Source organism: Theileria equi, chromosome 1, assembly GCF_000342415.1.
Source record: "Theileria equi strain WA chromosome 1, complete sequence".
Classification (NCBI taxonomy): domain Eukaryota; phylum Apicomplexa; class Aconoidasida; order Piroplasmida; family Theileriidae; genus Theileria; species Theileria equi.
The window spans coordinates 1,087,279-1,112,683 of record NC_021366.1 but is presented as its reverse complement, the minus strand read 5'-3'; the positions used below and the strand labels follow the sequence as shown (position 1 = coordinate 1,112,683).

The 25,405-nt window shown below is 38.3% G+C and overlaps 13 protein-coding genes across 13 annotated transcripts, besides 2 other annotated features; 8 read left to right on the top strand and 5 right to left on the bottom strand.

Moving 5' to 3' along the window:
- Positions 1-310: 310 nt before the first annotated feature.
- BEWA_023060 (hypothetical protein) lies at positions 311-2,227 on the bottom strand (the record flags this gene model as incomplete). The annotated part of the gene is made up of 1 exon (XM_004829067.1): positions 311-2,227. The coding sequence occupies one exon, from the start codon at positions 2,225-2,227 to the stop codon at positions 311-313; it is 1,917 nt and encodes a 638-aa protein (XP_004829124.1).
- Positions 2,228-2,994: 767 nt separating this feature from the next.
- Positions 2,995-3,145, bottom strand: BEWA_023050 (hypothetical protein; the record flags this gene model as incomplete). Its single annotated transcript, XM_004829066.1, has 2 exons — positions 2,995-3,068; positions 3,103-3,145. The coding sequence occupies 2 exons, from the start codon at positions 3,143-3,145 to the stop codon at positions 2,995-2,997; spliced, it is 117 nt and encodes a 38-aa protein (XP_004829123.1).
- Positions 3,146-3,789: 644 nt separating this feature from the next.
- Positions 3,790-4,543, top strand: BEWA_023040 (hypothetical protein). The gene has a single exon (XM_004829065.1). It carries the CDS (start codon positions 4,073-4,075, stop codon positions 4,262-4,264), a length of 192 nt encoding a protein of 63 aa, XP_004829122.1. The 5' UTR covers positions 3,790-4,072; the 3' UTR covers positions 4,265-4,543.
- Positions 4,544-4,862: 319 nt separating this feature from the next.
- BEWA_023030 (hypothetical protein) lies at positions 4,863-8,316 on the top strand (the record flags this gene model as incomplete). Its single annotated transcript, XM_004829064.1, has 1 exon — positions 4,863-8,316. The coding sequence occupies one exon, from the start codon at positions 4,863-4,865 to the stop codon at positions 8,109-8,111; it is 3,249 nt and encodes a 1,082-aa protein (XP_004829121.1). The 3' UTR covers positions 8,112-8,316.
- A 231-nt stretch (positions 8,317-8,547) lies between these two features.
- On the top strand, positions 8,548-9,266 carry BEWA_023020 (signal peptide-containing protein). Its single transcript, XM_004829063.1, has 2 exons — positions 8,548-9,093; positions 9,139-9,266. Exon 1 carries the CDS (start codon positions 8,643-8,645, stop codon positions 8,826-8,828), a length of 186 nt encoding a protein of 61 aa, XP_004829120.1. The 5' UTR covers positions 8,548-8,642; the 3' UTR covers positions 8,829-9,093; positions 9,139-9,266.
- A 79-nt stretch (positions 9,267-9,345) lies between these two features.
- BEWA_023010 (5'-3' exonuclease, putative) lies at positions 9,346-10,776 on the bottom strand (the record flags this gene model as incomplete). The annotated part of the gene is made up of 3 exons (XM_004829062.1): positions 9,346-9,585; positions 9,642-9,769; positions 9,831-10,776. 3 exons carry the CDS (start codon positions 10,774-10,776, stop codon positions 9,346-9,348), a joined length of 1,314 nt encoding a protein of 437 aa, XP_004829119.1.
- Positions 10,777-11,073: 297 nt separating this feature from the next.
- Positions 11,074-11,503, top strand: BEWA_023000 (hypothetical protein; the record flags this gene model as incomplete). Its single annotated transcript, XM_004829061.1, has 2 exons — positions 11,074-11,187; positions 11,279-11,503. The coding sequence occupies 2 exons, from the start codon at positions 11,074-11,076 to the stop codon at positions 11,501-11,503; spliced, it is 339 nt and encodes a 112-aa protein (XP_004829118.1).
- Positions 11,504-12,100: 597 nt separating this feature from the next.
- Positions 12,101-12,707, top strand: BEWA_022990 (hypothetical protein; the record flags this gene model as incomplete). The annotated part of the gene is made up of 3 exons (XM_004829060.1): positions 12,101-12,217; positions 12,284-12,355; positions 12,453-12,707. 3 exons carry the CDS (start codon positions 12,101-12,103, stop codon positions 12,705-12,707), a joined length of 444 nt encoding a protein of 147 aa, XP_004829117.1.
- Positions 12,701-12,721: a sequence feature (AT_rich).
- A 591-nt stretch (positions 12,722-13,312) lies between these two features.
- Positions 13,313-13,361: a sequence feature (AT_rich).
- Positions 13,362-15,313: 1,952 nt separating this feature from the next.
- Positions 15,314-17,497, top strand: BEWA_022980 (hypothetical protein; the record flags this gene model as incomplete). The annotated part of the gene is made up of 1 exon (XM_004829059.1): positions 15,314-17,497. The coding sequence occupies one exon, from the start codon at positions 15,314-15,316 to the stop codon at positions 17,495-17,497; it is 2,184 nt and encodes a 727-aa protein (XP_004829116.1).
- A 566-nt stretch (positions 17,498-18,063) lies between these two features.
- BEWA_022970 (hypothetical protein) lies at positions 18,064-21,363 on the bottom strand (the record flags this gene model as incomplete). Its single annotated transcript, XM_004829058.1, has 1 exon — positions 18,064-21,363. The coding sequence occupies one exon, from the start codon at positions 21,361-21,363 to the stop codon at positions 18,064-18,066; it is 3,300 nt and encodes a 1,099-aa protein (XP_004829115.1).
- Positions 21,364-21,652: 289 nt separating this feature from the next.
- On the bottom strand, positions 21,653-22,977 carry BEWA_022960 (hypothetical protein; the record flags this gene model as incomplete). Its single annotated transcript, XM_004829057.1, has 1 exon — positions 21,653-22,977. The coding sequence occupies exon 1, from the start codon at positions 22,484-22,486 to the stop codon at positions 21,653-21,655; it is 834 nt and encodes a 277-aa protein (XP_004829114.1). The 5' UTR covers positions 22,487-22,977.
- A 253-nt stretch (positions 22,978-23,230) lies between these two features.
- On the top strand, positions 23,231-23,587 carry BEWA_022950 (hypothetical protein; the record flags this gene model as incomplete). Its single annotated transcript, XM_004829056.1, has 1 exon — positions 23,231-23,587. One exon carries the CDS (start codon positions 23,231-23,233, stop codon positions 23,585-23,587), a length of 357 nt encoding a protein of 118 aa, XP_004829113.1.
- Positions 23,588-23,673: 86 nt separating this feature from the next.
- Positions 23,674-25,149, top strand: BEWA_022940 (hypothetical protein; the record flags this gene model as incomplete). The annotated part of the gene is made up of 1 exon (XM_004829055.1): positions 23,674-25,149. The coding sequence occupies one exon, from the start codon at positions 23,674-23,676 to the stop codon at positions 24,622-24,624; it is 951 nt and encodes a 316-aa protein (XP_004829112.1). The 3' UTR covers positions 24,625-25,149.
- Between the last annotated feature and the right edge of the window lie 256 nt (positions 25,150-25,405).

Genomic DNA, 25,405 nt, shown 5'->3' with positions numbered 1-25,405 from the left:
TATACCAAAAGTGAATTGTTACTGGAAAATTATTTTGTGAATGAGCGTAATTAAGTTGGCATGCTATAAGCCCAGGATTTATGTTATTCACCATTACAACTGAACATACAATTTTCCGTCATCACCTTCTAATTGTATCATAGAACATAAATGCTGCAAATGTATGTGAAGTGGTTAAAACTACATGAATTATAAAAAGTCAAAGTTTCTCCCTTCAAAACAGATAAATCTAGTCACCTTTAAGAAATGATATATTCCCGTGTATTTTTAAAGCATATCGTTAGTCTATTGATTCGGCTTTATAAAAACATCACAGGCGTTTTTTGCATAGACTAATCAGTTTGTAGGTCAGGCTCCTTTTGGGGTTAGTTACTGCATTAATTCCTTCGTGTATCGCAAAACATATCATTCCAAGTCCAAAAATGACAGTTACCAATGTATCTATCATAATGGTAGAAAGAGATGCAAAGTCCCTATTTACTACACAATCTAACTTTTTAGTTAGGGCTGATCCAGTAAGTTGGCAGGTGTTACCCTTGTTACAGAATGTCCATGTGTTTGAGTTTGCCGCTTTTCTATCCAAGTATTTGTATCTACCGTTCTTTAATTTAAGTTCTATTAGCAGCGGTTTTTCATAATCTTTGTCATTGCACCAATAGAATACTGTTACTTCAGTTAGAATATCAGAACATTTTGTATTTTCTAGAGTGAAATCCCCGTAACTCAATGAGTGAATTCTAAAACTATCTTTCCCCCTTACACTATGAACAAAACAATGATAACTACCTTCTAAGTCATTCCTCAATACACTTATTGTTTCGTTAATATTTTCAGAGGTATACGGATATGTAATGTATTTCCCATTTTCAATGCTAACACCCTCTTTTATATCTACTGCAATGGGTGGAGAATGAGAACATATTAAAAGTGATAAAACTCGTTCATCAGAATCTCCACTGGGTCTATCACTCTCTTTTAATTCATTCCATTTATTTGCTGATATTGGGTCGGCCTTATACCATTTTTTCTCTCCCTCAAGGGAATAATACATCAGAAGAGGATCTCCACCATGCCTTGGATAAAAGAAAAGTCTAACCTCTTTTACACCCTTTGATGATTCTATCCCACTCTGAGTACAGCCATCATATTGAAATGAAGCAATAGAAAATCTGTTTTTCGCATTATAATTAACCTTTTCACTCCTAATGACTTGTCTAAAAACTGAATAATCCCCTTCTTGTTGATCACAAGGTACTACTTGAATTTGAATACCACAAGATTTGCATCTATAATTTTCCTGATGTGTGAAATCCATACAATGGGCCTTGTTTATTTCGCAGTTTAGTTTTCTAAGGTATCCAAGAGGGTTGTCACTTATCGATTCATGACATACCCAGGCTCCATCTTCTAACTTAAAGAATTTAGACTTATTTTTCTCGTCACTGGAGTATGTTAATTCTAGAAGAAGTGGTGTGCTCATATCGTCATTCCCACTCCAGTGGTAAAAAGAGGCGCATAGACATTTTTCAGAGATGTGACGTTCTCTAAATGGTACACCTTTACTATTCGCTCTTATCGTCATTATATTCATAAATCCTCCGCTCGAAAGACTATGAGTATATTTTTTGTAGTTGAAATCCACAGTATAGATGTTAACAGAAATTCTTACATCTTCATTCATTTTTGGAGTAGTATGCTTTCCATTAAAAAAGTACTGATTTGTGGCATAGATATCTATAGTAACAAAGTGTTTTAGATTGTTGCTAATTTCATTGAGTTTTACCGCAAGATTGCTTCCATTTCGATTTATAGTACCATCCTTTATCCATGCAGTATTTTCCTCAGTATAGCTACTTTTTAAGTAATACTCGTACTTATCCTCATCATTAATTTCTCGGGAAAATCCTACGAGAAGAGGTAAATAATTCATATTATCGTGTGCCCAGTAGAAGACAACCACTTTTACATAGCTTTCACTTTTTATTTTATGACCTAATCCCATTTGTTCCTCCAATTTGTAGATTACTCGGCCAACACAAGAGTTATTTCTAAGTGTATGAGTGTATCTCTTGTATCCTTTGAGCCTTACAGGAGTTCTAATCTGCGACTCTTGCTTTATTGAAATCTCATGCCTGTACATATAGTTAATTCCCCAGTCATTTTCGGTTGACTGAGAAATATCGATATCCACATAATTCTTCCTCATACTCTTACCAATTGTTGCCATCTCTAATCTACATTTACAATTAACATATAGTCACATTTTACAGTCATTGATACTTATTTTAGAATCAATTACATTGTCTTGTCTCTGAGTTTTACGTGAAGACGTAGATTTCTTCTAGGTTATCATGGGGATTTTACATGCGTATATTTACCCCTCTTTGGATAATACAGAGGCGTATTTCTGGATTGTTTCTTTGAGACTCTAAAAATTACAGAGCGCATTCATTTTGTATTACTGGCCAATCATTTGTGCTGGATTTATGAGTGAAAAACCCTTGTATTCTTAGATGGAGCATTAACATTTTAAAAGTATCCACAAGCATGAATAGAGCCTTTCACTAACACTTTGACTAAACTTTATCTTTTTACCATACTAACACTTCCAAGTTTACTTCTTAGCTGTTTACCAGAAGTCTGGACAGATTTCCGTCATTCTCCTCAACGGAAAGGTTGTGACAATAGACAAGTCTTTACATTAACACCAGTTTATTTGCCAAGTAGAGATGCCCATTCTGGGCAACTAGAAAGCATTCCAAATATCCACATCCTTCACTTTTACAAGACACCTAAAACACGTCAAATATAACAACTATGCATTATGCATGCAATGGATAAATCACTATATTCGTAAAAGTGAACATTTTAAAGATCTTATATCCATTGGAAATGGTGTCCTTAAAACTTTAACCATTACTAGCATTTGTGAGAAGTAAGCCAGGATTTGGCCGCAGACCATGCCTACTTATAATGGCAACATTTAAAACTGCATTAATTCATTCCATTTGGCAACTCTGGAAAAACTCCTGTAACGGAAATTGCATAGCATCCTGGAATTACATCACCTAAAGAGTATTATTTAGGGCGGAGAGGACGTACCCAGATTATTATATCTTGCAGACCATGACTTTTGAGGCTCCATGATTGCGATTAATCCACAAAGTTGGCGCTAGTGCAATCCAAAGTTCTCCTTCTGTCTCCATCCATTTGTAGAACTCCGCAGTTTCCACAACCATTTTCATAACCTACTCACTTTGTGGGTAATCAGAGAGCAACAAACCTGAGTTTCAGTGAGTATTAGTCTGCAGGAAATGCAAGCGCGCAACTTTAGACCTGAACGATCGCCATCCACTTTGCTCTTTCTGGTCTAGTCGCTGGAGGTTAATATTGACATGTAGAGATAAAATACACTGATGGTGTTCCAAACTAACTGTGGAACAAAGCAAAATTTTGCATTCTTGGCATTTTTGACACTGAAGCGGACGATATTGACAAGAACGTTAGAGAGTCATTTGAGGCAACGAACGCACACATAAAACCAGCGTTGCACACACGAGGTGTTAAATATAGCCATAAAGGAAAATTCCACCTTTTTTCTCCATTTATCCGAAATTTGGCGGAAATTTATAGAGGCCACCCACATCAGCCCTCCGGGAGTACACAGACGCTCAACGCCAGTTTTCATTAGGCTCTACCCCTAATTTCATCATTAACTGTGATTAATGGTGAATGTCCAGCGGCTATGGTCTCCGCTTCCCCAAATACCAAAGCGATGAGAGAGAAAGGCCCGTCTAGTGGACTAAATCCTCTACATATTGACAAACTTACTGGACTACTCCCTTAAAAATACTATTGTGGACCATTTGCAGAAATTTGGGGACGAGTAGATAACTAGCCCTTGGATTACTGGACATGTCAGTGGAGCGAGAGGATCAATCGGACTTCATTTGGACAATTCTCATCACTATATGCCAAATTGCGGATAGATACGTGATGAGTATACTATTCAAGGCAGAGTGAATAAAGAAAGCAGTCATAGAAGGTGTTACAGAGCTGATGTTGCATCAGCATGTCTTCCATTTCTACCAGACAGCCGTACAGCGCAGTGAATGACATTCAAAATAGGTGCATTTGTTTGTACAAAATGGATAATCATAATGATGGAGCCATTCCTACCGTCAGTGTACTAAAATTTAGAGGTACCTTGGCATTACTATTCGTTATTGATAAAAATGCACTTCTAATGAAGGTATGGAGATAGCAAGCATGTCGTTTAATCCAGCACATTAAAAGGTATAGAACATGTGAGGCGATTTATCAGAGGTTGTTTGCAAATGTGAACAACATATCACGCTTACTTGGAGTATTACTCCACATGGGACTCGTTCGGAGAAGTAACCTTGCAGTTATGTAGCTAATTCCGTACATTACTATATGCAATATCCATATTATGGACTCCTTTTGCTATTAAACCCTCTGCAATACATTAATCAGCAGAGCAATATAATGTAAAGTACGACATCAAATGTATATCAAAGAACTTTTACACGATAATTCCATCGATATATGGTCAAATAGGACAATCTAATTGATGAATAAACTGGAGTTTATGAAGATAAGGTAATATCCAAAGAATCCCTCGTGGGATTAGCAACTATTTTAAAGAATTGTGTTCCATTCCAGAAGAATACAAATGCACAGATGGATTCCGTAAATTTGTAAAAATATTATTCACAATTATGATTCTAAAAAGATTGTTTTAAAGTCCCAGTGTGTCCATATACTGTTCATTCTCTTCTTCCTTACCCCATGTATTCTCATTCATTCCTACTCTTATTTCCATCAAGGCCGTTTTATAGATGAGATTATCCTCACTGCTTTATACAATCTTCATTATCAAGCTAGTGAGGTCTGAAAAGAAGGTTACCTTTGACATTTTAAAACCAGACTCAAATAAAACGAAAGTTAATGTTAGTAAATACTCTGGACTAGAGAGCAAGAGGTACACCCCAAAGGATGGATTTCGTATAAACAAGGTCAAGTATGGAGATAAACAGTTATGGAAGTCCCGATTGAGACATAGTGATGGCTGTAAAATCATAGAAATCTATTCCAAGGAAGAGACAAAACTCTTGGTTTTAAATGTCGTAAAAGGAGGATCTCTAGAGTTTAAGCGTTTTGAGGAGGTGGGTGGAAAGTGGAATGACATCACTTTGGCTACATTTAACAATAAGCTTAATGAGGCAAAGAAGAAAGGCTCTAAACCTGCTGCTGGTACTACCACTTCTCCTGAAGTCTCTTCCCAGGCTCCTACCACTTCTCCTGAAGTCTCTTCCCAGGCTCCTACCACTTCTCCTGAAGTCTCTTCCCAGGCTCCTACCACTAGTAAGTCTACTAAGTTGAGCCGCTGGTCAGCCAGATGTGCTGAGACTACTCCCATCACTCTGGATCTTGCTCATCCTGACCGGTCCAAGGTATGTGTAGATGATCATTATAGTAATGGAGTAAAGACCAAGAAATACTCTCCAAAGGATGGTTATCATATATCCTCAGTTTTGGACGATACAAGGGAGGTTTGGACTCTATTTTACACCAACACAAAGTGCAAACTTGTAAGGGTGTATTCTAAGGATGGTATAGAAATTCTTTATCTAGATATTAACTGTAGCTGCGATCCATTCTCTAAGCACTTTGAAAAGGTAAATGGAGAATGGGATGAAATTGATTTAAACGTGTTTGATAAGAAGGTAAAAGAGATTAGAGGAGGATCTAACCCTGAGGAACTTGTAAGTTCGCTAGCTTCCAAAGTAGATGAATCCTTATTCGATGTAGAGGAGGCTGAGGAAGATACTGTCAAGGTTCTTAAACTCACAGCTAAGGAGGGTGCTGAGGCTACTAAGCTCGCATTTGATGGTGTATCACTATGGGAAGATAAGAAAAAGTTATGTTCTTCTGCCATCTTGTATCTCGATGGAGACAAGCCTACTCTTGCCGTTTTAGAAACAAAGGATAAGGATAATGTTACAAAGGTTTACAGATACCATGATGGTAAGCAGTGGAAGAATGGTAACGAAGGGACTCACAAGAGTAAGCTAGAAGCTCTAGAGAAGAAGTGTAATCCCGATCTCAAATCCAAAGTAGATTCTTCACTCTTTAATGTAGAGGATGGAGAAGAGAATGGCTTTAAGGTTCTTAAACTGACTGTAAAGCATGGTATCTCTACCAACAACCTTACTTTTGATGACAAAGAGATATGGTCTGGTAGTAAGACGTTTAGTAAATCTTCAAACCTGGTGGAGGCTCTGATATACTTTTACAAGGAGGTCCCAGCATTAGTTACTATCCAGACCATCAAAGGAGGCATTAAATCCACAGTTTACAAGTACTATGATGGTAGTAAATGGCAAGATGGTAATATGGATGAGCATAACAAGAGTCTGGCCGCTTTAAAGAAGAGATGTGAACCTACTATTCCTATTACTCTTGACCTTGCGAGTACCGATAAATCAAAGGTAAAGATAGGGACGAAGGAAGATAAGGGTCTAAAACATACCACATATACTCCGAATACTGGTTTCAAGATTACTTCTGTTGTTGACGGTAAAGCTATGCTTTGGACAGCTTCTGGAGATGAAAAGTGTTGCTTCGCTAGGTGTTACACAAAGGGTGATACTTCATTCCTTTACATAACTATAAAGGGTGGTAATGACTTGGCAGCTAAATTCTTTGAGAAGAGTGGTAACGACTGGAAAATTTTAAAGGAGGATGAGTTTAATGAGAGGGTAAAGACAGTGATGGGAGGAGCCGTGAAATATACAAGTCAATTCGGCTCCAAAGTAGATTCTACTCTCTTTAACGTCTTGGACTCCGCTGAAGATTATGTCCCAGTTCTCAAGCTCAAAGCCAAGGAAGGTGTGACTAATAACAAACTTACCTATGGATCTGACGTAGTCTGGGAAGATAAGAAGAAATCCTGCTCCTCTGCTCTCTTGTATATGGATGGAGAGAAGCCCACTCTTGCAGTACTTGTTACCAGGGATGATAAGAATAATAAGCAGAGCGAGGTTTACAGATACCATGACGGTAAAGAATGGAAGAATGATAAAGAGAATGATCATAACAAGAAGCTTGAGGCTCTAAAGGAGAATTGTAAGCCTTCAATTACTACTACTCCATTCAAACTGGATATCACTAACCCTGACAGAACTAAATTAACCATTAATGACATCAACAATACTGGATTGCCATACAGAGAATATGTTGCAAAGGATGGTTATCATATAGACCACATTGTTGATGGCCAATTTGATCTTTGGATTGCACCTAAAGGAGAAATATGCATAGCAGTTAAATCCTTTATACAAGACGCAGTCACGATCATTGCCATATTTATAAAGGATGGTGATACAAAGAGGCGTAAATGCGTTGAGAAAGCTGGTGGACGGTGGAAAGATATTGATGGTCAAACATTTGAAGAAAAACTAAAAGCAATCAGGGAAGAACGAGTTGCTGGAAATGAGGGTGCAGGGAATGATGGTTCACCCTTTACCCTATTACCTCCTGAACAAATTACATCTAAACAGAACGCTGAAAACCACACCGAGAATATGGTCAATGCGTATGCATCTGAGATTTTAGGTGCCCCCGCAAAGAAGCCAAAGGTTGTTCCGAGAGCTGAGAGTGCAAATGAAGGTATTGCTACCGACGAACCTGAAAGTGTAACGGAAGATACAGAACCTCAAGTTCCATCTGGACCTCTCACAAATTGCACTTTAGATCTTTCAAAACCTGACGAGGATGAAATATCTGTAAAGGAAAATAAGAATTATGGAGGTGGAGTAACACAAAAGGACTTTTCTCCACAGGCTGGTTTCAAAATAGATTACATTCTTAATGGTGGAACACCAGTTATTAAGCTTTCAGAAGGCGAGGAATTTAAACATATACGTTTATATTCCAAGAGGACTTCCAACCTACTCATGCTTACCATGAAGAAACTTGGGGGCCTCGAGCACCAGTATTATGAGAAAAGAGCTGAAGAGTGGCATAATCTCAATGATCAAAATGAGTTTGATAGGAAACTAAATACAATGAAAACCTCTAGATAATGATACAATGTCCCAACTACTACACATAAATCCATGGAATTTTAAGGATCATTTACTTGTACTATAGAATGACCACTCATTCATTCATTCATCCTTTGTATGGACATACTCACCATTAATGCAGTATGTTCTCTCTACCCTTGGTAGGTAGCACTATACACAGTTGTCCATGGAATATCTGGACTGTTATAACACTCGTTTATTTCTCATACACTACTACTATTCCATACTCTCCAACTGTAGCTATAATGTTTGAAACGGGTAAATCTATAAGGTACACTTGCAATGATTTCTTTACGTCTGGGAATAAGAATAAAAGATACGTTGTAAACATCTCTATTCCAGGGACAAAAATTGCACATACAAGTCCCCAATTTTTTGTGAGTATTCTTCTTATTCTTACCATTCATAATTCTACTCTATGTGCTCCCTAAAGTGTAGATAAAGCCCTGAAAATATCTCTTCCTTTAGGCCCCATGAATTTTATCTAGGGCATTCCTCCAATTATTTTACATCTTGCTCGTTGCGAATATGAAGTTGCTTTCAGTATTTTCTTTGTTATTCTTTTTTGGACTATCCAGCTGTGCCGATGATGTCGTCCTCGATGGATTTTCGGATCCCGCACCTGAGGAACCTACTCCTGTAGAGGCTCCAGAATCTGAAGGTGATGATTTCGTTCCTGAGGTTGAGCCATACATGCGCGAATTATTGAACTAAGCAACCGGCGCCTGAGATATACACCCCCTTATTCACAATGTGTTTGCAAAAGAAATTTCTAGCATTCACAAATCCATTGAATAATTTCAAGAGGACGAACACAAGAATATATGGGTCGCTTGTGATGTGACAATAAGACGAGTGGACAAAGTGTAGAGACTTTATAATCATGAAGAAACTGCAAATACCAGGTCGAAATATAAATCTAGGTTAATTCCTGCACGGATCAATGATTATTCAAAGTTGATATGAAGAGAGTTTTGGGGTAAGTACAGCTCTTTCTTTCTCGAGTCTATTAAAGTTTTTCCAGGGTCATTTTGGCTATGAAACTCACATAAGAATTCAACGCGATCTTCAGTCTGCCATATCGGTAGAAGTGTTCAAGAATGGGAAAACACACATTTATGATATCCAAACTGCATGTTCACCGTCCAGATTAAAAACTTGATGTGTACATGAATGTTAGTGTAGAACTTGTGTATTCCAGAATAAGGTGTTTTGTAAATAAATTGAAAGTTCATATTCCTGTGATATTTGTCCACTTGCACGCCGCCTTTTGTAGGGAAAAGATTCTGAGAAAACTGTAAAACTGACAAGATAATGTCTTTTCCTTTATCAACTCATTGGTAGAATCCAAAATATGCAAGTTTCGTTTAAGTCTCACTATATTGTGGAAATCGTAGGCCATTCTTATACTCTCTGAATATTTACCACCCTTTTCACCCAGTTTTTTAATCTCTGGAGATGATATGATTTCCTGAAGATTTACATGAATTAATTAAGTATTTAAGACCGTCTACAGACAAAACATACCTCGAATGTATTATATTTTGCGATTAGTTTCGGTGCAGTTTTAGGACCTACACCCATAACACCCGGAATATTGTCAGATGCATCACCTACTAGGGCCAAGTATTCGCTAAACCTCTCCGGTTCAATTCCTAAATGAATTTATAGATGCATGTATAATTGGAATGTGCAAACGTTTGAAGAAAAACAAACCATACTCTGTTCTTACGGTATTCTCCGTTACAACCCTATAGGATTTATGCGGTTGTACAATTTTCACATTTACGTTGCCAGTCCCATTATTCGAGAGTATTTGAAGCAGATCCTTATCGGCAGTTACAACCGTAACATCGTACCCATTTTCGTTGAGCATATTCTTCTTGTTCTCTGCTGGTTCATTTCCGCTGGAAATCTTTACAGGTGGAGCCTGTTTTCTCAGCTCTTGCTCAAACTTGTCAAATATACCCCTAACCTTGGCTTTTCCTGGCACAATTCCTTTCCCATCCATTACAATTGGTCGGTAAGCTTCTTCATCCTCTCCAGAATTTTCACCCCTCAAGAAACCAATGATGCTAGTAATAATGTCATCAGCTTCTGTGAACTTTTGGATAAAGACTGGAAGTCCAAGAATTGCACAGAATTCACGGATCCAAGTCAACTGAGTCTTGAAAGAATCCGATATAATCTGCCTGTTTTTTTTATATTCCGGCCATATTTCCCTTTTGGGGTTATTTGCTCCTGGAGAATCAAATACGATTCCCAAATACTTTGGATGATAGAGGCGGTGTAAACGTGACAGTGTGTTCATAAAGCCCATTAGACATGCGATATCCGTGCCTCTATGTGTTTTTAGCTCAGGAAGTGCAAAGAAGCAGCGGTAGGCTAATCCGGTGGCATCAAAGAGTAAAACTCGTTCAGGTGCACGTATGTACGCATTCTTCCTTTGATTTTTTAGACAGTTATACTTTGTTTTGTAACTTTTTGCCCGAAAATTTGGAGGATATCCACCCTTGGTTGTGGAATCTCCGCATTCGTCCAACGAGCTGCGATAAAGGGGCCCACTCTTGTCTGACAAGTGCAAACTCTGCGTTAAATCTCCATTTTTACCAAAATTTATGCATAAAACTCCACCAGTTAGGGCGTAGAGTAAAAGGTACATTACATATAGAGTACCTAGACGGTGTGTCGCCGTAGCTCACTACACATTTGCGTTTCCTCCCGCACGGAGGCGAATCGGCGATCAAAGTTTCTATATACTGGAGGAACTCGTTTGCGGCTCAGACGTCAACTTTATTGAAGAATTTTCTTCACTGGGACTTTTCTTCATCTCCGTACCTCGACCGATCAGTTGACTAATTGTTACTTTTTCCTGCATTTTTTGCTTATATACAATAGTTTTTACTCGAGTATATTTGCATGTGCACTCTCCGTAATAGGCTTTAAACAGCTCCACATAATGTATAGTCATGTCAGAGACCGCAGGATTTATGGCGACGTCTTACCACCCTCCATTGAGATTAAAAGGGACACCAACCAGCTCGCTAGGGTCTTTTGCAGGCAGTACAGAAAGGTTTGTTTGTTCCAGGTCGTACATGCGGGCAGTTTTGGTCCGAGCCATTCGTCCAAGAATGGAGGAATATTCTCGACATTTTCTTCTCTAGGTGACAAGGATTGATGTGCTTGACAAACTGCCAGAGAATTATCCTCAGTACTGCCGCGAAAGGAGCGCTATAAAGGAAATTGTATTCGCGGATGACATTCTGGCTACAGTGTACTCTGCATGTTGCTCTAGATATTCACCTACAGAACAAGATCGGGAGTTGCCCGCGCATTTGACTTGGTTATTTCAAGATTTACATGGAAAACGTGCAGTTTGGAAATTTTAAATGCGAGTTAAACCCCTGTATCAATAGCGTCCACTTCCCATGTATGTTTGTCTTACGGGGCACTATTAGTGGACTAAACTATCATTAACATTTAGCTGTTCACACCCTTGTCTATAATAAGGAGAATAAGACAATAATAATTGCATATGCACCCATTCCAGCACATTTGCGTTGCAAAGTGGTCACTTGCCAGGTACAACTTTATGCCCCGTTTACTTGGTACCTCAGTCAGTTAAAGAAGGAAAACTGGTCTCTCCAACGTATAGCTTTAGCTTTGAACAAGTGACTCTGAACCATCCAGCCTTTTTCGAATTTTGCGGTACGCCTTGCAGATTTCATGTGCCATAAATCTCGGACATGCTGCATTACACTTAGACTCTAACAAGAGGATTGGAGCCGCTGATTTGAACAGTCAGATGTACAGATTTTGGGTATTTGCCAAGATTTTATTATGCCCCTCTAGGATATGAGAACCTATCAATTTGCATTTCAGATAAATGGCAGGGGTTGTCAAGGTAAGCAAAGGGGAATTATTGAGTTGAATTTTCGCATTTACACCTTTGCACATAAATATTTACATTATAGAAATAAGGTGAGATGGATAAAAATTCAAGGAGATGTAGAGTTTCTGACGGTTTAATTGCAATGCTGGAGCAGCCAGGAATTGATTCACTCCCATTATCTCTCTTTGATATAGAAGATGGGCACAGATTGGTATTTAATTTGCAAGATTTTTTCCTCATAAATCACCCTGATTCGTACTAAATACATGATAAACAGGTTGATGCATCAATCGCTATAGTTCCAGATAGAAAGATGCAGTTCTTGGAACTACTTGTATCACAACTACTGGTAAATGATTTTATATGCACAATAGAATCTGTAACATTAAATTTAGCGAGGCTACACTATTTTTGTTTTTGGAATTCTCTCTCATAAAATTTTACAGATAAAACAAGAAGGGCATCCCATTAAAGTCCATGATTTAGTTAGGAAAAAATGCATAGTCGTACATAATACAATAAAATTCAACCCAAGAGGTTTTGTATTTTACGACACTCCATATTTGGAAAAGGGTAACAAAGTTTATATGCAGAATACCACAAGGCGCTTCTTTACAATATCCTTCTTTTCCATCGATTTTTGGGAGTTGGATCCATCAAAAATGATCCATGTAAAGAGCATAAGAATAAATGGTAAATAAATTAAATTTTAAATGAACAATGTAAATTACATCTTTAGGAATGGAAACACCCGACCTTTGTTGCCACTCTTTACCCGCAAATATATTTTGTATAAAATCTTCTGAGGAATTTAAAGAACATATTCCAAGGTATGGTTGAATATTTATATATTTGCCACAAAAAACTCATTTTTGCAGAATAAAAACATTTATACACCATTATTTAGTAAATGCATTCGATTCCAAAGTTTTGCGCAAAAGAGATGTATAATCACAATATATTCACTATACGGGGCCCTTATTGGTCAAATCGGAGTTAAATACACAGGGGGAGATTTTGTTTCACTCGCGAGTTCAGTGAATATGGATGTAAGTCTTGTGATTAATGAAAAATATTTTTAGTATATTGCATGCGGGTCACCCAATGGAATTGTCAGACTTATTACGGTGCATGGGAATGAATAAAGTCCAGTCATTTGACAAAAATATGGAGGATAAAGTACCCATAAAATGTACATTTATATGTATAAGATATTGCGGGGATCGGTGAAAGATAATGGTGATAATTATCCCTATTTGAGATTTTTTTGTTCCAAAGCTATTCTCAATATATGATGGGATAAATGAATTAATAAAGATTATAAATATATAGTTTATAGACTAAAAATTTATATTCTCATGATTCTGCCCATAAATATGTGAGAGAAGTGATCATTAATTATACATGCATGTTCTCATGGAATATAGGTTCTTATTACGACTCATTCATGCTCGTTTACTGTTCATTCTATAATTAACAATATTCAAGGATTTTAGCTACTTGAAAACATGGTGAATCTGTATAAATAACGGGGTATAAGAGGAAATTAACTTGTGAAGTAGTGATTCAGGATTATGATTAACTCTTACCAGGAATTAGATCACAGGGTATTTTGAAAATACTTTCTCACACCTTTGTACATGCTATTTTTATTACACGTTTTATAGCACTCCTGTTTGGATCTAGGAAGAAATTGTGTGCCTCAAATCCTAAAACACCCGCACCGAGTCCAGCTCCTAATACACCACCAGCTATAGTTCCTCCAGAAAGTCCAGCACCTCCACTTAATGGATATTTTTTGAGCTTACTTTTTACCTCTTGGTTAAGACTGTTTATGTCAAATCCCCCTGCATTCGATATGTTTTGAAGTATATTTTCAAGGTCATTATCTTCATCGCCATTCTCATTGATGCCTTTGGCTTTGTGTAGATCCCATTTTTCATCACCTTTTGATTTCACTAGTAGGTATCTGTCAGGAGTAGACGTAGAATATGGATCTTCCTCTTCACTAGAGATTGTAAGTGTTACAAGGAGAGGAGTAATATATTGACTGTCATTGCCTTTATAGTAACTAATTAATCTGCCCTAGGTGTAAGGGTTGTGTTATATGTGCGTTATTAGTTCCTACCCTTCTTGACTCCTACGGATTTTCCGTAGGTTTTGGGGGCCTTCAGACCTTCTAGAAGCAGCGGTTCTCCGACGTTTTATTATATTCCTAATCCTTATTACTTTGTCGCGAGAGAATTCGAGCTCGTTTTCCACTTCCTCCTCTTCAAGAGGTTCTTCCTCTTTGTCGAGGTTTCCGAGGAATCTCCCAAAGATGTCTTCCAGCTTTTCTTCTGGAGCTCTTCCTTCAACTCCTCTTCTTCAATCGTGAGTTACCGAACCTTTATAGTATACAAAGAGGTTTGTAAAGGTCTCAGTTGGAAACTCTCCATCTACCCGCATCTTTTGTCCGCCTGGGAGAGTTATACCTCCAATAGTGAAAGATTTACCATCAGGAAGTTCATGTTTAAGCCTAGGGCATTCAGAATTGAACCTGCCAGGTCTAAGAGTGATTGCTGTACTACCAGATTTATATGTAGTTTGGAAGTCATTACTACTTTTAGGTTTGTGAGTAAGATCAAATATAATACCATTCACTACATTTTCATCCATCACAGTCTATAGCTTCTCTAACTCCATACTATCCTCATCTCCATAATAATAGTTTTCCATACTGGTCCATCATTATGTACCTCTTTCCATTGTCTGAAAAATGATGGACAGAGCAGACTGTTTATATAGAGGTGGGGAATTGACCAACAGCATTCATCTTATAAATGACATCATTCTCTCTGTCGTTGTATCACAAGTTATCTCTTAATATCTCCATATATCATCACCATTATTTTCTCCTATCATCTATAGTTTTATGTACATGTAAATGTACTAATATTAAACTATCCTGGACATACGGATCTATCTTATGTCCCGTAGTTAGTTTCCTTTCTAGTAGTCCAATGGTTATCAACATCCATCTTAGCAGTGTCTATTTCCAGAATCCTCCCTAATTTAACATACATTATTCTCTGTAAAAGATGTAGAGTCCCTGGAATGATACTCCTTTACAACATCTAGTTAGACTACCCACTGTTTAGTCCTATAGTCCTTGTCACGCCTATTGTGTATTGTCTACATAATTACCATCATTCATCTATACTGACCATTCTGCTCACACCAGTTGAGACATAAATGGAGTACTACTATGGAATAATGGATGGGTGAGCAGGATATAATACTGCTACAAAATGAATGAGGATATAAGATGAGTGGTGGAGTCCGGTTGGATCTTGATCCAAAAAATGGTACTACCAAGAAATACGACATAGAACGTACTGAGAATAGCACTGATGGTAAAGTTCCAGAAGGATATAAGTCCTACAAATATGCCAAGCAAGATTCTGGATCCTTTATTCTTTCTGCTTTTCTGTTTAAGGGAAACTTACTGCCGGGCGTACTACTCTATCCGATCTCAGTCACGTCTGTCATAACTTACTTTAAGGAGAGTAAATATGGCAGGCTCCTGCTAGTAGATATTGCTGTCTCTGATGGAAAACATGTCTACTACTTAAATCCAGACACTACTGCAAGAGGGGTAACTTTTACAGAATTTGCACCTACAAAAAAAACTTCTCTGGAAACTGGTGAACTTGATCATGTACTCCAGAACATAAATACTAATAATGGATTTGACATCGGTAAACTAATTACAAACTATAGTACCACAGCAAAGAAATTGTTTGGGGATACTGACATCATATTTGACCTTTCAAAGACAAATGATAAATATGATTCTGAGGTCACCACCCAAAGTGTCAGTGTAATAGACTATGGTATTAAAGTAGCCAGTACATATCCCAAAGTCGATCATACTCCTGCTAGTCAACCTTTTTATGCCAAAGGTATTAAGCTTCCAAATGGTAAATATATGAAAGTTAAGGGAGGATTTCCAAATGAAGGATTCACAGGTTTTAATGTATATTATAAGGAAGACAACAAGAATGTTCCTCTGTTGATAGAGCTGAAGTTAAAGGTTCTGGCCACAGATGCTGGAAACAGTTATATTCCTGGTTGGTACTACATTTATAAAACTGACAATGCAAATACTTGGGACATTATAAAAGTTACGGGTACCAGTATAGATAATGAACTTCCAGAATTACTCAAGAAAATATCCACCGAAAATAACCTCGAAGTTGAAAAACTGCTTCCCGGTGTTAAGGATCTTGAGATAGATCTGACACAAACTACCAATTCGAACACAGGGGAAACCAAACACTATGCCTCTGGCAAAACTACAGTTCACTACAAACAGGTCTCATTCAATGAATACAAAGCTATAAGACATGCCTCTGCATTTCCAAGTTTTACTGTGAATAGCATTAAAACGGGTTCAGGTGGTGACATAACTAAAGGTCAACTTCCTCCGCCTGGCACACTACTTTCAAAATTAAACGCCTACTACAATGATTCATCTCACAGTCAGTTAGTCCTTATTGAGCTTATTGGTTTCCACGATCCTAGTCTTACTAATTATCCAAAATATGTCTATTACTATTACAATGATGGTACTAAATGGGTAGATTATCTTCTGAGCACAACAGTCAGTTCACATGCAGCTGATATGGAAAATGTCATAAAGCACGTTAGAGCAAATAGTGGAAAGATAGCCCCTGAAAAGCTTGGTGAGCTCAAAAGCAAACTTACCAAGTATACACCAGATAAAATCGAAATTGAATCTAGTAAAAGCGGGTTAACTGACATCACATTCGATCTTTCCTATAAACCCAAAGGGAATGACGGTAGATCTCAAGCTACATACCAGTCAGGTAATACAGGCATTAAAGTAAGTTCTGCTACGAACAGCTCCATTCCCCAATACCCTAGAGTCAAACATGATCTTTCTTCTTCTGGTGCTAAATCCTTCACTGTTGGAGGTATACAACTCCATGATGGACAGGATATGGAAGTAAATGGAGGGTTACCAAAAGAATCCATGACGAACTTTTTCGTCTACTATTCCAGGGAAAATTATGAAAAATATGATGATCCCCTCCTTATAACACTTACCATATCTAATGAAAATGCAGATGATTCGAGTTATACTTCTGACAGATACCTACTAGTGAAATCCAAAGATGCCACCAAATGGGATGTATACTTAGCCCGTAAATTTGAAGAAAATGATGAAAATCCAGATCTTACGACAATACTTAAAAACGCATCTGACAATGGATTCAACTTTGATGAACTTGACCAAGAAGTAAAAAAGAAACTCATCAAATATCCACTAAGCAGATCCAGAAAATCTACACTGCGACAGGTTCTTGAAGGATGCGGGGAGACAGGTGCAGCTGGAGGTGTTGGAGCTGAAGCGTACAACTTCTTCTTCAACCCGAACAAAAGTGCTACGAGACAAATAATTAGATTGTTAACAACACTATTTTAATTGTTCATACCTCAACCAAAACGAGACTCTCCCTCTAGACTAGTCTCTTGTTGGTATACTGGAATGCTAGGGTGTCTATAACTATTGGTATGTAGTATTACTCGTTTTGTTATAGAGGTGGATATCCTGAGAGTACCTCCATCACTTGCTTATTACACCAGAGTAGAGTAGACAATGACCCAACAAGAACAGAAACAACTAACATGAAACAAAAACAAACCAACAAATTAACACCAACTACTCAGTACCCATTCACATCAACAAGATAACAATCTCAAAATAAATCTTGAAAGATTTGAAGGAGTAGACAGAATCCTCCAGGGCATGTAGATGACTTGCTATGTGATACAGGTTTGTTGGTCGCCTGTTTCTTATAGCCTGTAGTATTTGTAGCTAGTATCTAGAGTATCTCCATAGACTCCCATTAAATCTGTCTGACCCAAGGATCTCCTTTAAAGTTTTGGTATAACTTATAACCCTTATATCCTAAGAAACCAGTTAATCCGGATCCCGCAGAAGTAGCAAGAATGGAGAATAGGATGTACACAGGGATCTTTATAGACTCATTAGATCTGCCTTACCCATGGTTCTCCAGCAAAGCGCTTGTAGATCCAGTAAGTAAACCCAGTAATGGAGCCTGAAGCACCACATGCGGCGACATATCCAAGAGTAGCTAGACCAGTAAGACCTTCAGCAATAAGAGGAGATTGAGTAGGAAGATCAGCAGGTTCAGCTCCAGGAGAAATGTCTGATAGAGCGGAGGCTTCAGTACTAGAGTCTAGTACTCCACTAGCATTATCAGAGCCATGTCCTCCACCTTCAGGTTGAGGAAGTACAGAGGCAGGATTTTTTACATCTGCTTCAAGGCCTTTAGCAGTAGCTCCATCATCACCAGATAACCCTCCTGCTAGTCCACTGTTGTCAAAAACATTAGGGCCAGGGAGTATTTTAGATATAGCTTCATTAACTTTAGCAAAACCATAAACTGCTTGAGTTGGTCCATCTATCATAGCTCCAGCAAGACTAGAAACAAGTGATTCCCATGACCAGTCAAATAATCCACTAAAATTTCCATCTCCTGGATTACCATCCTGAGATTCTTCATCGGAGTCACTTGAACTATCTTCAGAGAATGTTGATTGAGTACCTTGAGTTATAGGTAATCCCTGAATTCCTCGGCAGTTCTGTAGTTCGTTATCATTTGGATTAAACTGCACCAATTGTTCATTTCCGTTTTCATTCTTAAGCCACTCTTCGCCCTTTTCCTTTTGGATGTGTATTGCAACCGGAAGACCATTACAGTTTTGGAAATAGACAGTGACCTTTAAAACTTCTCTTAGTGGGAAAAAACTGGTTATATTCGCATTTTTTTCTTTGCCATTATTTATTATAGCAGTTACTGTAAAGGTCTTCTGAGCCTTTATTGCAGAGGTATGATCATAGCCGGTATACCCAGAGATGCTAATATTAGTGTTAATAACCTTTATCCTCTTATTAGTGCAGTTTTTGTGACAGTATTTGTCTGGATTACCCTTATTTGATATATTTATTTTAACTATATGATTAACCCTGCAACCCACTTCATCGAGCTTATCTGTAAGTGCTTGTTGTGGAGTAGAACCGAATCCACCTTTGTCATAGTAAGATTTTGATTCACTTTCTCCAATTGGTTTCCATTTTGTATAATATGGACTTCCAAGATTCTCGAAGAAGATAGAACCACTATTGTCACTTTTTACAAATCCTACAAGAAGAGGAATATTGTCAATCCTGTTTTCATTCTTCCGGTAATATACTAAAACCTTAGTTATGGTATATTTAGTGGCCATATCAGTGTCTTTTCTGCTGAAAGTTACCCTGGATATTCTCGCATCACCATTGACAGTGTATTCTTTCATAGCGTATTCACCCCCAAGAGGATGTTTTGGAGAGACAGTAGATTCTATCTTTCTATGATCCTTTATACATGGAGGCACTTGACCATCAGTATAAAGGTTCGATGAATTTTCTGGATCACTTAGATTAAATGGAACTGCATTATTTCTTTGGCAATTATACTCGTCTAGTAGATATTCAAATTTTTTACTAGCATTATCGCCTTGTATCCAGGAACTGCCTCTTTGATTGCCTCTGCTATAGTACTTTGGTTTACTACTATCCTTTGTGGTAATTCCAAGTAGGATAGGTAAAGTAGGTTCACCATTCCAGTAGTATACAGAGACTTCCTTAGCATCAGGTATTGTCCCCCCTCCTTTTCCTATTTGATCTCCATTGCCTAAATTTCTACTTAGCTTGAAATATCCTGTACCTAAAGGTTTGTGAGTAATACTAAAGAATCCATGCGGAAGAGTTTTATCATCTCTGGAAATAAGCACTAAAACAGGGGTTGTACCAGAGGTTGCCTGATATGTACCAGAAAGTTTCTCATCCCTCGGTTGTTCGGTTATATTTATTTTGACCCCCTCTTTTGGAGGTTTATGAGGAATACATGTTTTTATCATAAGAGAACCTTTAACATTAGTAAAAATTCCCCCAATTTGACTATTAACATCCCTAGAAGACTTGGTAGAGAATGATCCATATACTTGCCAATCATTCCCCTTATCTTTTTTCCAGTACCATTGATATTTCTTATCACTATTATTTCCAAATTCTATACAGAGTAGAAATGGATTGGTGGGATCACAGAAGGATGCATACGAAGAAAGCTTGGTAACATCCTTGAAAAATGTAGCACCTGGAAAGGTCTGTCTTGCACCCTGAACCAACAATTCTGCCACAGAGAACGGTCCTCCATCAGGTTTGTTATTGCTGTATTCATAGGCCGAAAGAAAGAAGGCTTTATCAACAGTTCCATTATGAAAAGCCTTTATTCTATTATTGTGTTTGGTATCCCTAGAATCATGACAACCAGAGTCCAGTCCTAACTTAATTCTAACTGCCTTATTGAGTGCGCAACTAAGAGAGTCAAGTTTAACCTTAAGATCTACTCCATAGGAAGAGAATCCAGAAGTCCCTGTTGATTCCAACCTTTTCCACACAACATGCTTTTTAGTACCCGATTCCCATAGATTCTCGTACCAAGTAGATTCTGCTTTAGACGATTTAACCTCTATCAGGAGAGGATTCTCACGCTTATCATCACCTTCCCAGTAGAAAACAGAGATAGTATCATTCTTATTAACAGAGAGTAATTTAGAATGTTCGCTCGTCTCTTTATATTTTACCAGGTTTCTCTCGTGTGTAACATGATAAGGAGTACTTTCTTGTGGACTGTGATTAATCTTAGCGTATATTTCTTGAATCTTTTCATGTGTAAGGGTAACCTTGGATTTGGTACATATTTTGCAATAATAGGAGTTCTGTCCATCATTTGAAATATCAACTTTATGAAGGTTATGAAGAGAGCAGGCAACTCTATCAAGGTTTTCCTTGAACAAGGGACCTGCTAATCCAGAATCACTTTTAGGAAAGTCATGAGTATCCTCAATCTTTTTCCATGTTAAGTTATTTCCACCCAGATTTTCGTACCATGTATAACCTGCTCCTTTATGATCTTTAATTCCAAGAATGAGGGGTACCTTTATGCGATTCCTGTTACTATCTTCACGATAATAGACGGTAACTACCTCTGATCTACCATGTGTATCGGTAAATGGTATGGATGAGTTCCCATTTTCTATTTGAAGAGATTGTCTACCATAGTTAAGTCCCTTTATCCTTTCCCCAGAGTCTTTCTCATGAGTACAATATCCGTAGTCTGCAGCATTTTTTAGTGAACCCGTTTTAGTAGTTATAAGACCTGCACTCTTTGGGCATGTACATCTATTTCTGCACTTTTTGCGTATATCCACATCTACAAACATCCATTCTTTGCTCTATCTTAAAATCCTTTCAAAACTCTGATATCAATGACTATCTCCTATCTACCCCTCTTCATCCTCCCTCACAACTAGCTCACCGTCAGAGAGACTATCCACAGAATGACAAGATGAACAACTATCAAAACAGTCTTCAGTAGTACAGTATGGATGTTCTACTGGAGGGACCTGTAAAGAAAAGTGTGGTGCATGCATGTAAAACTTTACCGCCTTGAAATGTCTACATTGTAAATGTAAAAAACAAAACTTAAAGTTGGCTTATGCCCTTTTCAATTTATTCGGCTATGCTTTTAATGTACTCTTTCCATTTATTGTAGAGTGCAATGTAGATTGGGTTTCTGACTGCATTCTTGTATAGTTCTAGAATTTCCTTTACTCTTTCTTGCGATGGTTCTTCACTTGGATTTGAGCTGTATTGCCACGGGTTTGCATTTAGTACATATGCTACCATTTCTAGTTCATATGCACGTACGTTTTGTGACATTATTAGTCTCAATTCCTTCATATACATTGTTTTTTCCATAAACATGTGTTTATTGCTTCTAATTATTCCTCTTAATTTCCTTACAAATTCTAGTTTGTTTATAAATCGGCATTTGCAAAATGTTTCCACTCCTGGTGGTACTGGTCTAACACGTACATCGCAGCTTACTGCGGAATCTACATTATAAGGCGTGTCAATGCTTTTTTCAGCTGAGGCCTTTACTATATCAACTTTAATGTCTAGCTTATGCAAAAACACATCCCTTGCAAGGGTCATATCGAAGAGATCAGAATAGAGAAACTGCAAGTTCCCATGCGGCCTAACATTTATAACAATGTATTGCTTAAGCTCATCAAACGTCCAACAAACTACGGTGCCATGCACAAAATCTGTATAAGTTGGAGTTTCAAAGCTGCTCATTTGATCTCCAAGTGCCGATTTTTTAAAGAATACTGAGTCACCTGAGGTTAGTGTTTGCAATTTCCGTAGAACTTCTTCCGTGTGTAGGTTCTTGGGATTGACAAGGTATGTTGGCTCCGCTGGAACCGGTTCTATGGGAACATCTGTATAAGGTTCTGCGGGCGGGATAGGTTCATCCTCGCTCAAGATTTTACAGTCCTCCATTGCTGTGCTCCTTTACAGTTTCCCTAACACCTTTTCAGACTGAAACGTTTCCGTACTCTAATCCTCTTTAAGCTAAGACCTTGTGTCGTATCTAGCCATTTGAGTCTTGTTATACCCTAGCGACTTGTACAAACTTTACCCTAGAAACTCAATACAGCCGCGCAAGCATCTCAGGACGAGGCTTTCATACTCTAAACATCCATTAATCCCCTAGAGTAGCAAGAAACTTCGACCTTTTCCGAAAACAAAGGGTAAACTTAACAATACGACCCCGCACTTTGACGTATCCACTAAAAGCCGACCTTTACGAGAGCTGCAACCTTAAACTTTAACCAGAGGGTATATCAGACGCAAATGTAAATAGACAGAGAAAAATGAAGTGAGATGGAAGCGATTAAAGTGAGAAACGAGTGCGAAAATGGAAAAACAGAGAGAAACGAACGAAAAAGTTCACAAAAATTGAAAAATTTACATTTTATGGTGAAATTTACGAAATTTGGTGCTTCAGTCCGCGACTATGCGGCGGCGCGGGCTCCACCAGCCTACGGAGCCTCAGCAGATATTTCTGGCCCTAATCTACGGTTTTAGCTGCTCAAGCCCTTGGCTCTAAAAGAGGGCGCCACAATTTGAATTATGAGCGGCCAGTTTCGAGATTTGCAGGGAAATGTGTAGACTTGTCTGTCGATGGGTTTAGGGCTGCTCAAAGACACTTGAGAAGATTTTTCAGCATTTAAGTTTTGTATAATGGCAACAGGTTGTCTCATTGGTCACGCGAGACAACTTTGGCAAGTATATAGGCCAGCATTATCGCATTTTAACGGTTATTCTATCATAAATCGCCTTTATTACGACATAAATGTTGTCTCTGGAGTACGAAGATTTAGTAAAGAGACTGCAAATAATGATGTGGACTTTGTAGCTCTGGCGAAGGAGCTGCTTCGTGATGATGTACCCGAGAGAATTGCAAAAGAGGCCCTAGAAGAATGCAAACGGAAGATGAGGGTAAGACAGGCCAATTTGTTGAAGCCGCGAATGATTTATGAGGGACCTGTGAATATAAACTATTGGATTAGGAAAAAGGGAGGTGGAGCCAGGAGATAGCAGATGTGTGATGTAGAGTTTTTTTGTACTATAGAGACTATAATTTTGTCTCTACGGTATGAATGGTTTTGAGTGTTTAGTGGAGAATGGACAAGGGCGTTACCATTGATATTTCCATGGATCCAACCTCGAGTAATTATGGTTTTTCTGACTACTCCACAACTTATCATGACGCTCTTAATGCCATAGATTTGACAGAGTGTAAAGATTCTACTCAGTGGCCTGGATACAGAAAATTTGTTCATGAACCAAGGGATAAACGTAAGATTATAGGAGTCAGGAAAAAGAGAGTGCAACAGTATGGATTTGAACAAAGCTTGGCGAATTGTTATACTGCAACGGTATACTTTTGGACTGGAGATTCTTCTTATGCCAATCCTCTCCTTGTCCAACTTGGAGGAGAAAGCACGTATTATAGTTGGAAATCTGATGATAGTTGGGGTCCGGATTCAGATGCATCTGGTCAATTTATAACTAGACTGGACAAACAGAATTGCAGACGTAATAAAGCACATGTCGCCAATATTTCAAAGGCCGAATCTAATACTTACGACTGTTATGCTTGCAAAGACCGTGAACAGAAAATCACATTTTCTACATCCTCAGAAGAAGCTGATAGAGAATACAAGAAAGTAGTTCACAGGATAACTAGTGGCGAAAGTGGTCATAAAATTGGTAGGATAGATAATAGCTATCCTCCACAACATGGTATTAAGATTAAAGGTACCATCACATCACTTAATGTATTCTATTACCCCAAGACAGATGACAGGGCCCTAATAATCCACTTTGATGGTGCATGGTTCACCAAAACCAAGAGCGCTGATGAATGGGAGAAAAAGAGAGGGAGCACACCGCAAGGAACTGATGATTTTTCAGGGATACTTGAACTTATAAAGGTTACAAATGGAGCAAGCGAAGGACTTACTCCAGGAGCCATAGCTGGTGGTGTATTAGGGGCTGGACTCGGTGGAGCTGCGATTGGACTTGGTCTATGGAAGGGTAGATCTTTTCTAAAGAAGAGATTCATCTTTTAAACGTTTGCCACAAGTTTTGTAGGTTATCCTTTTATCTCTTTGGAGTATACTTTCTAGAAAGGATTAACGGATTCTTGGAACTAGATGGATACACAGCATTAGTAACATTTTGCAATCTATGGACTGATTACCAGCATCTGCGCCAGCTGGTCACTTGAGGATCTTCCAGATCATCACCATTTTGCTCTCCTCTTTCCACTCCTCCCTCATTCACTCATCAGGGACATTGGTTTTATGGATGTGAACCGTCCTGTTAATTTGAATTACGATAAATCATTCACTCTTCATTCCTATTGATCAGACAGCCACGTTTGTCTCCTGTTGGAAATTGTCTATTTGTGGCATGCTAGCCACTGCTACACGTAAAGAGATGTTTTAGGTACACAATCGCATGGTGGTTACAGTCTTATTGCGCTGTTTCACGGGAGTAAGCGCCGCGTACGCTGACGGCTTGGGAATTTCGTCTTCATACTGGAGCAACTTTTGGCCCTTTTCGGCGCTTCTTTTCAATTTTTACCATAATACATACATTTCTCTTCATATTCTACCGCGATAGAATGCGTCAGACTTGCGTATTTGCAGACTACAAGTGCAGCGTTGTGTGGTAATTCCTGTCTCTCCTCTCAGCTCATTCCTCAGGCCTTCCAATCGTTTTAAAACAAACTTTTCCAGCTTTAAATTTGATAGGATACTGATTCATTGTATTATACTCTCTAGAAGTTGCCCTGTATGCCCAGTTTTTGTCAGACCGCCGTTCACCGCGTGATGAGCGATTTATGAT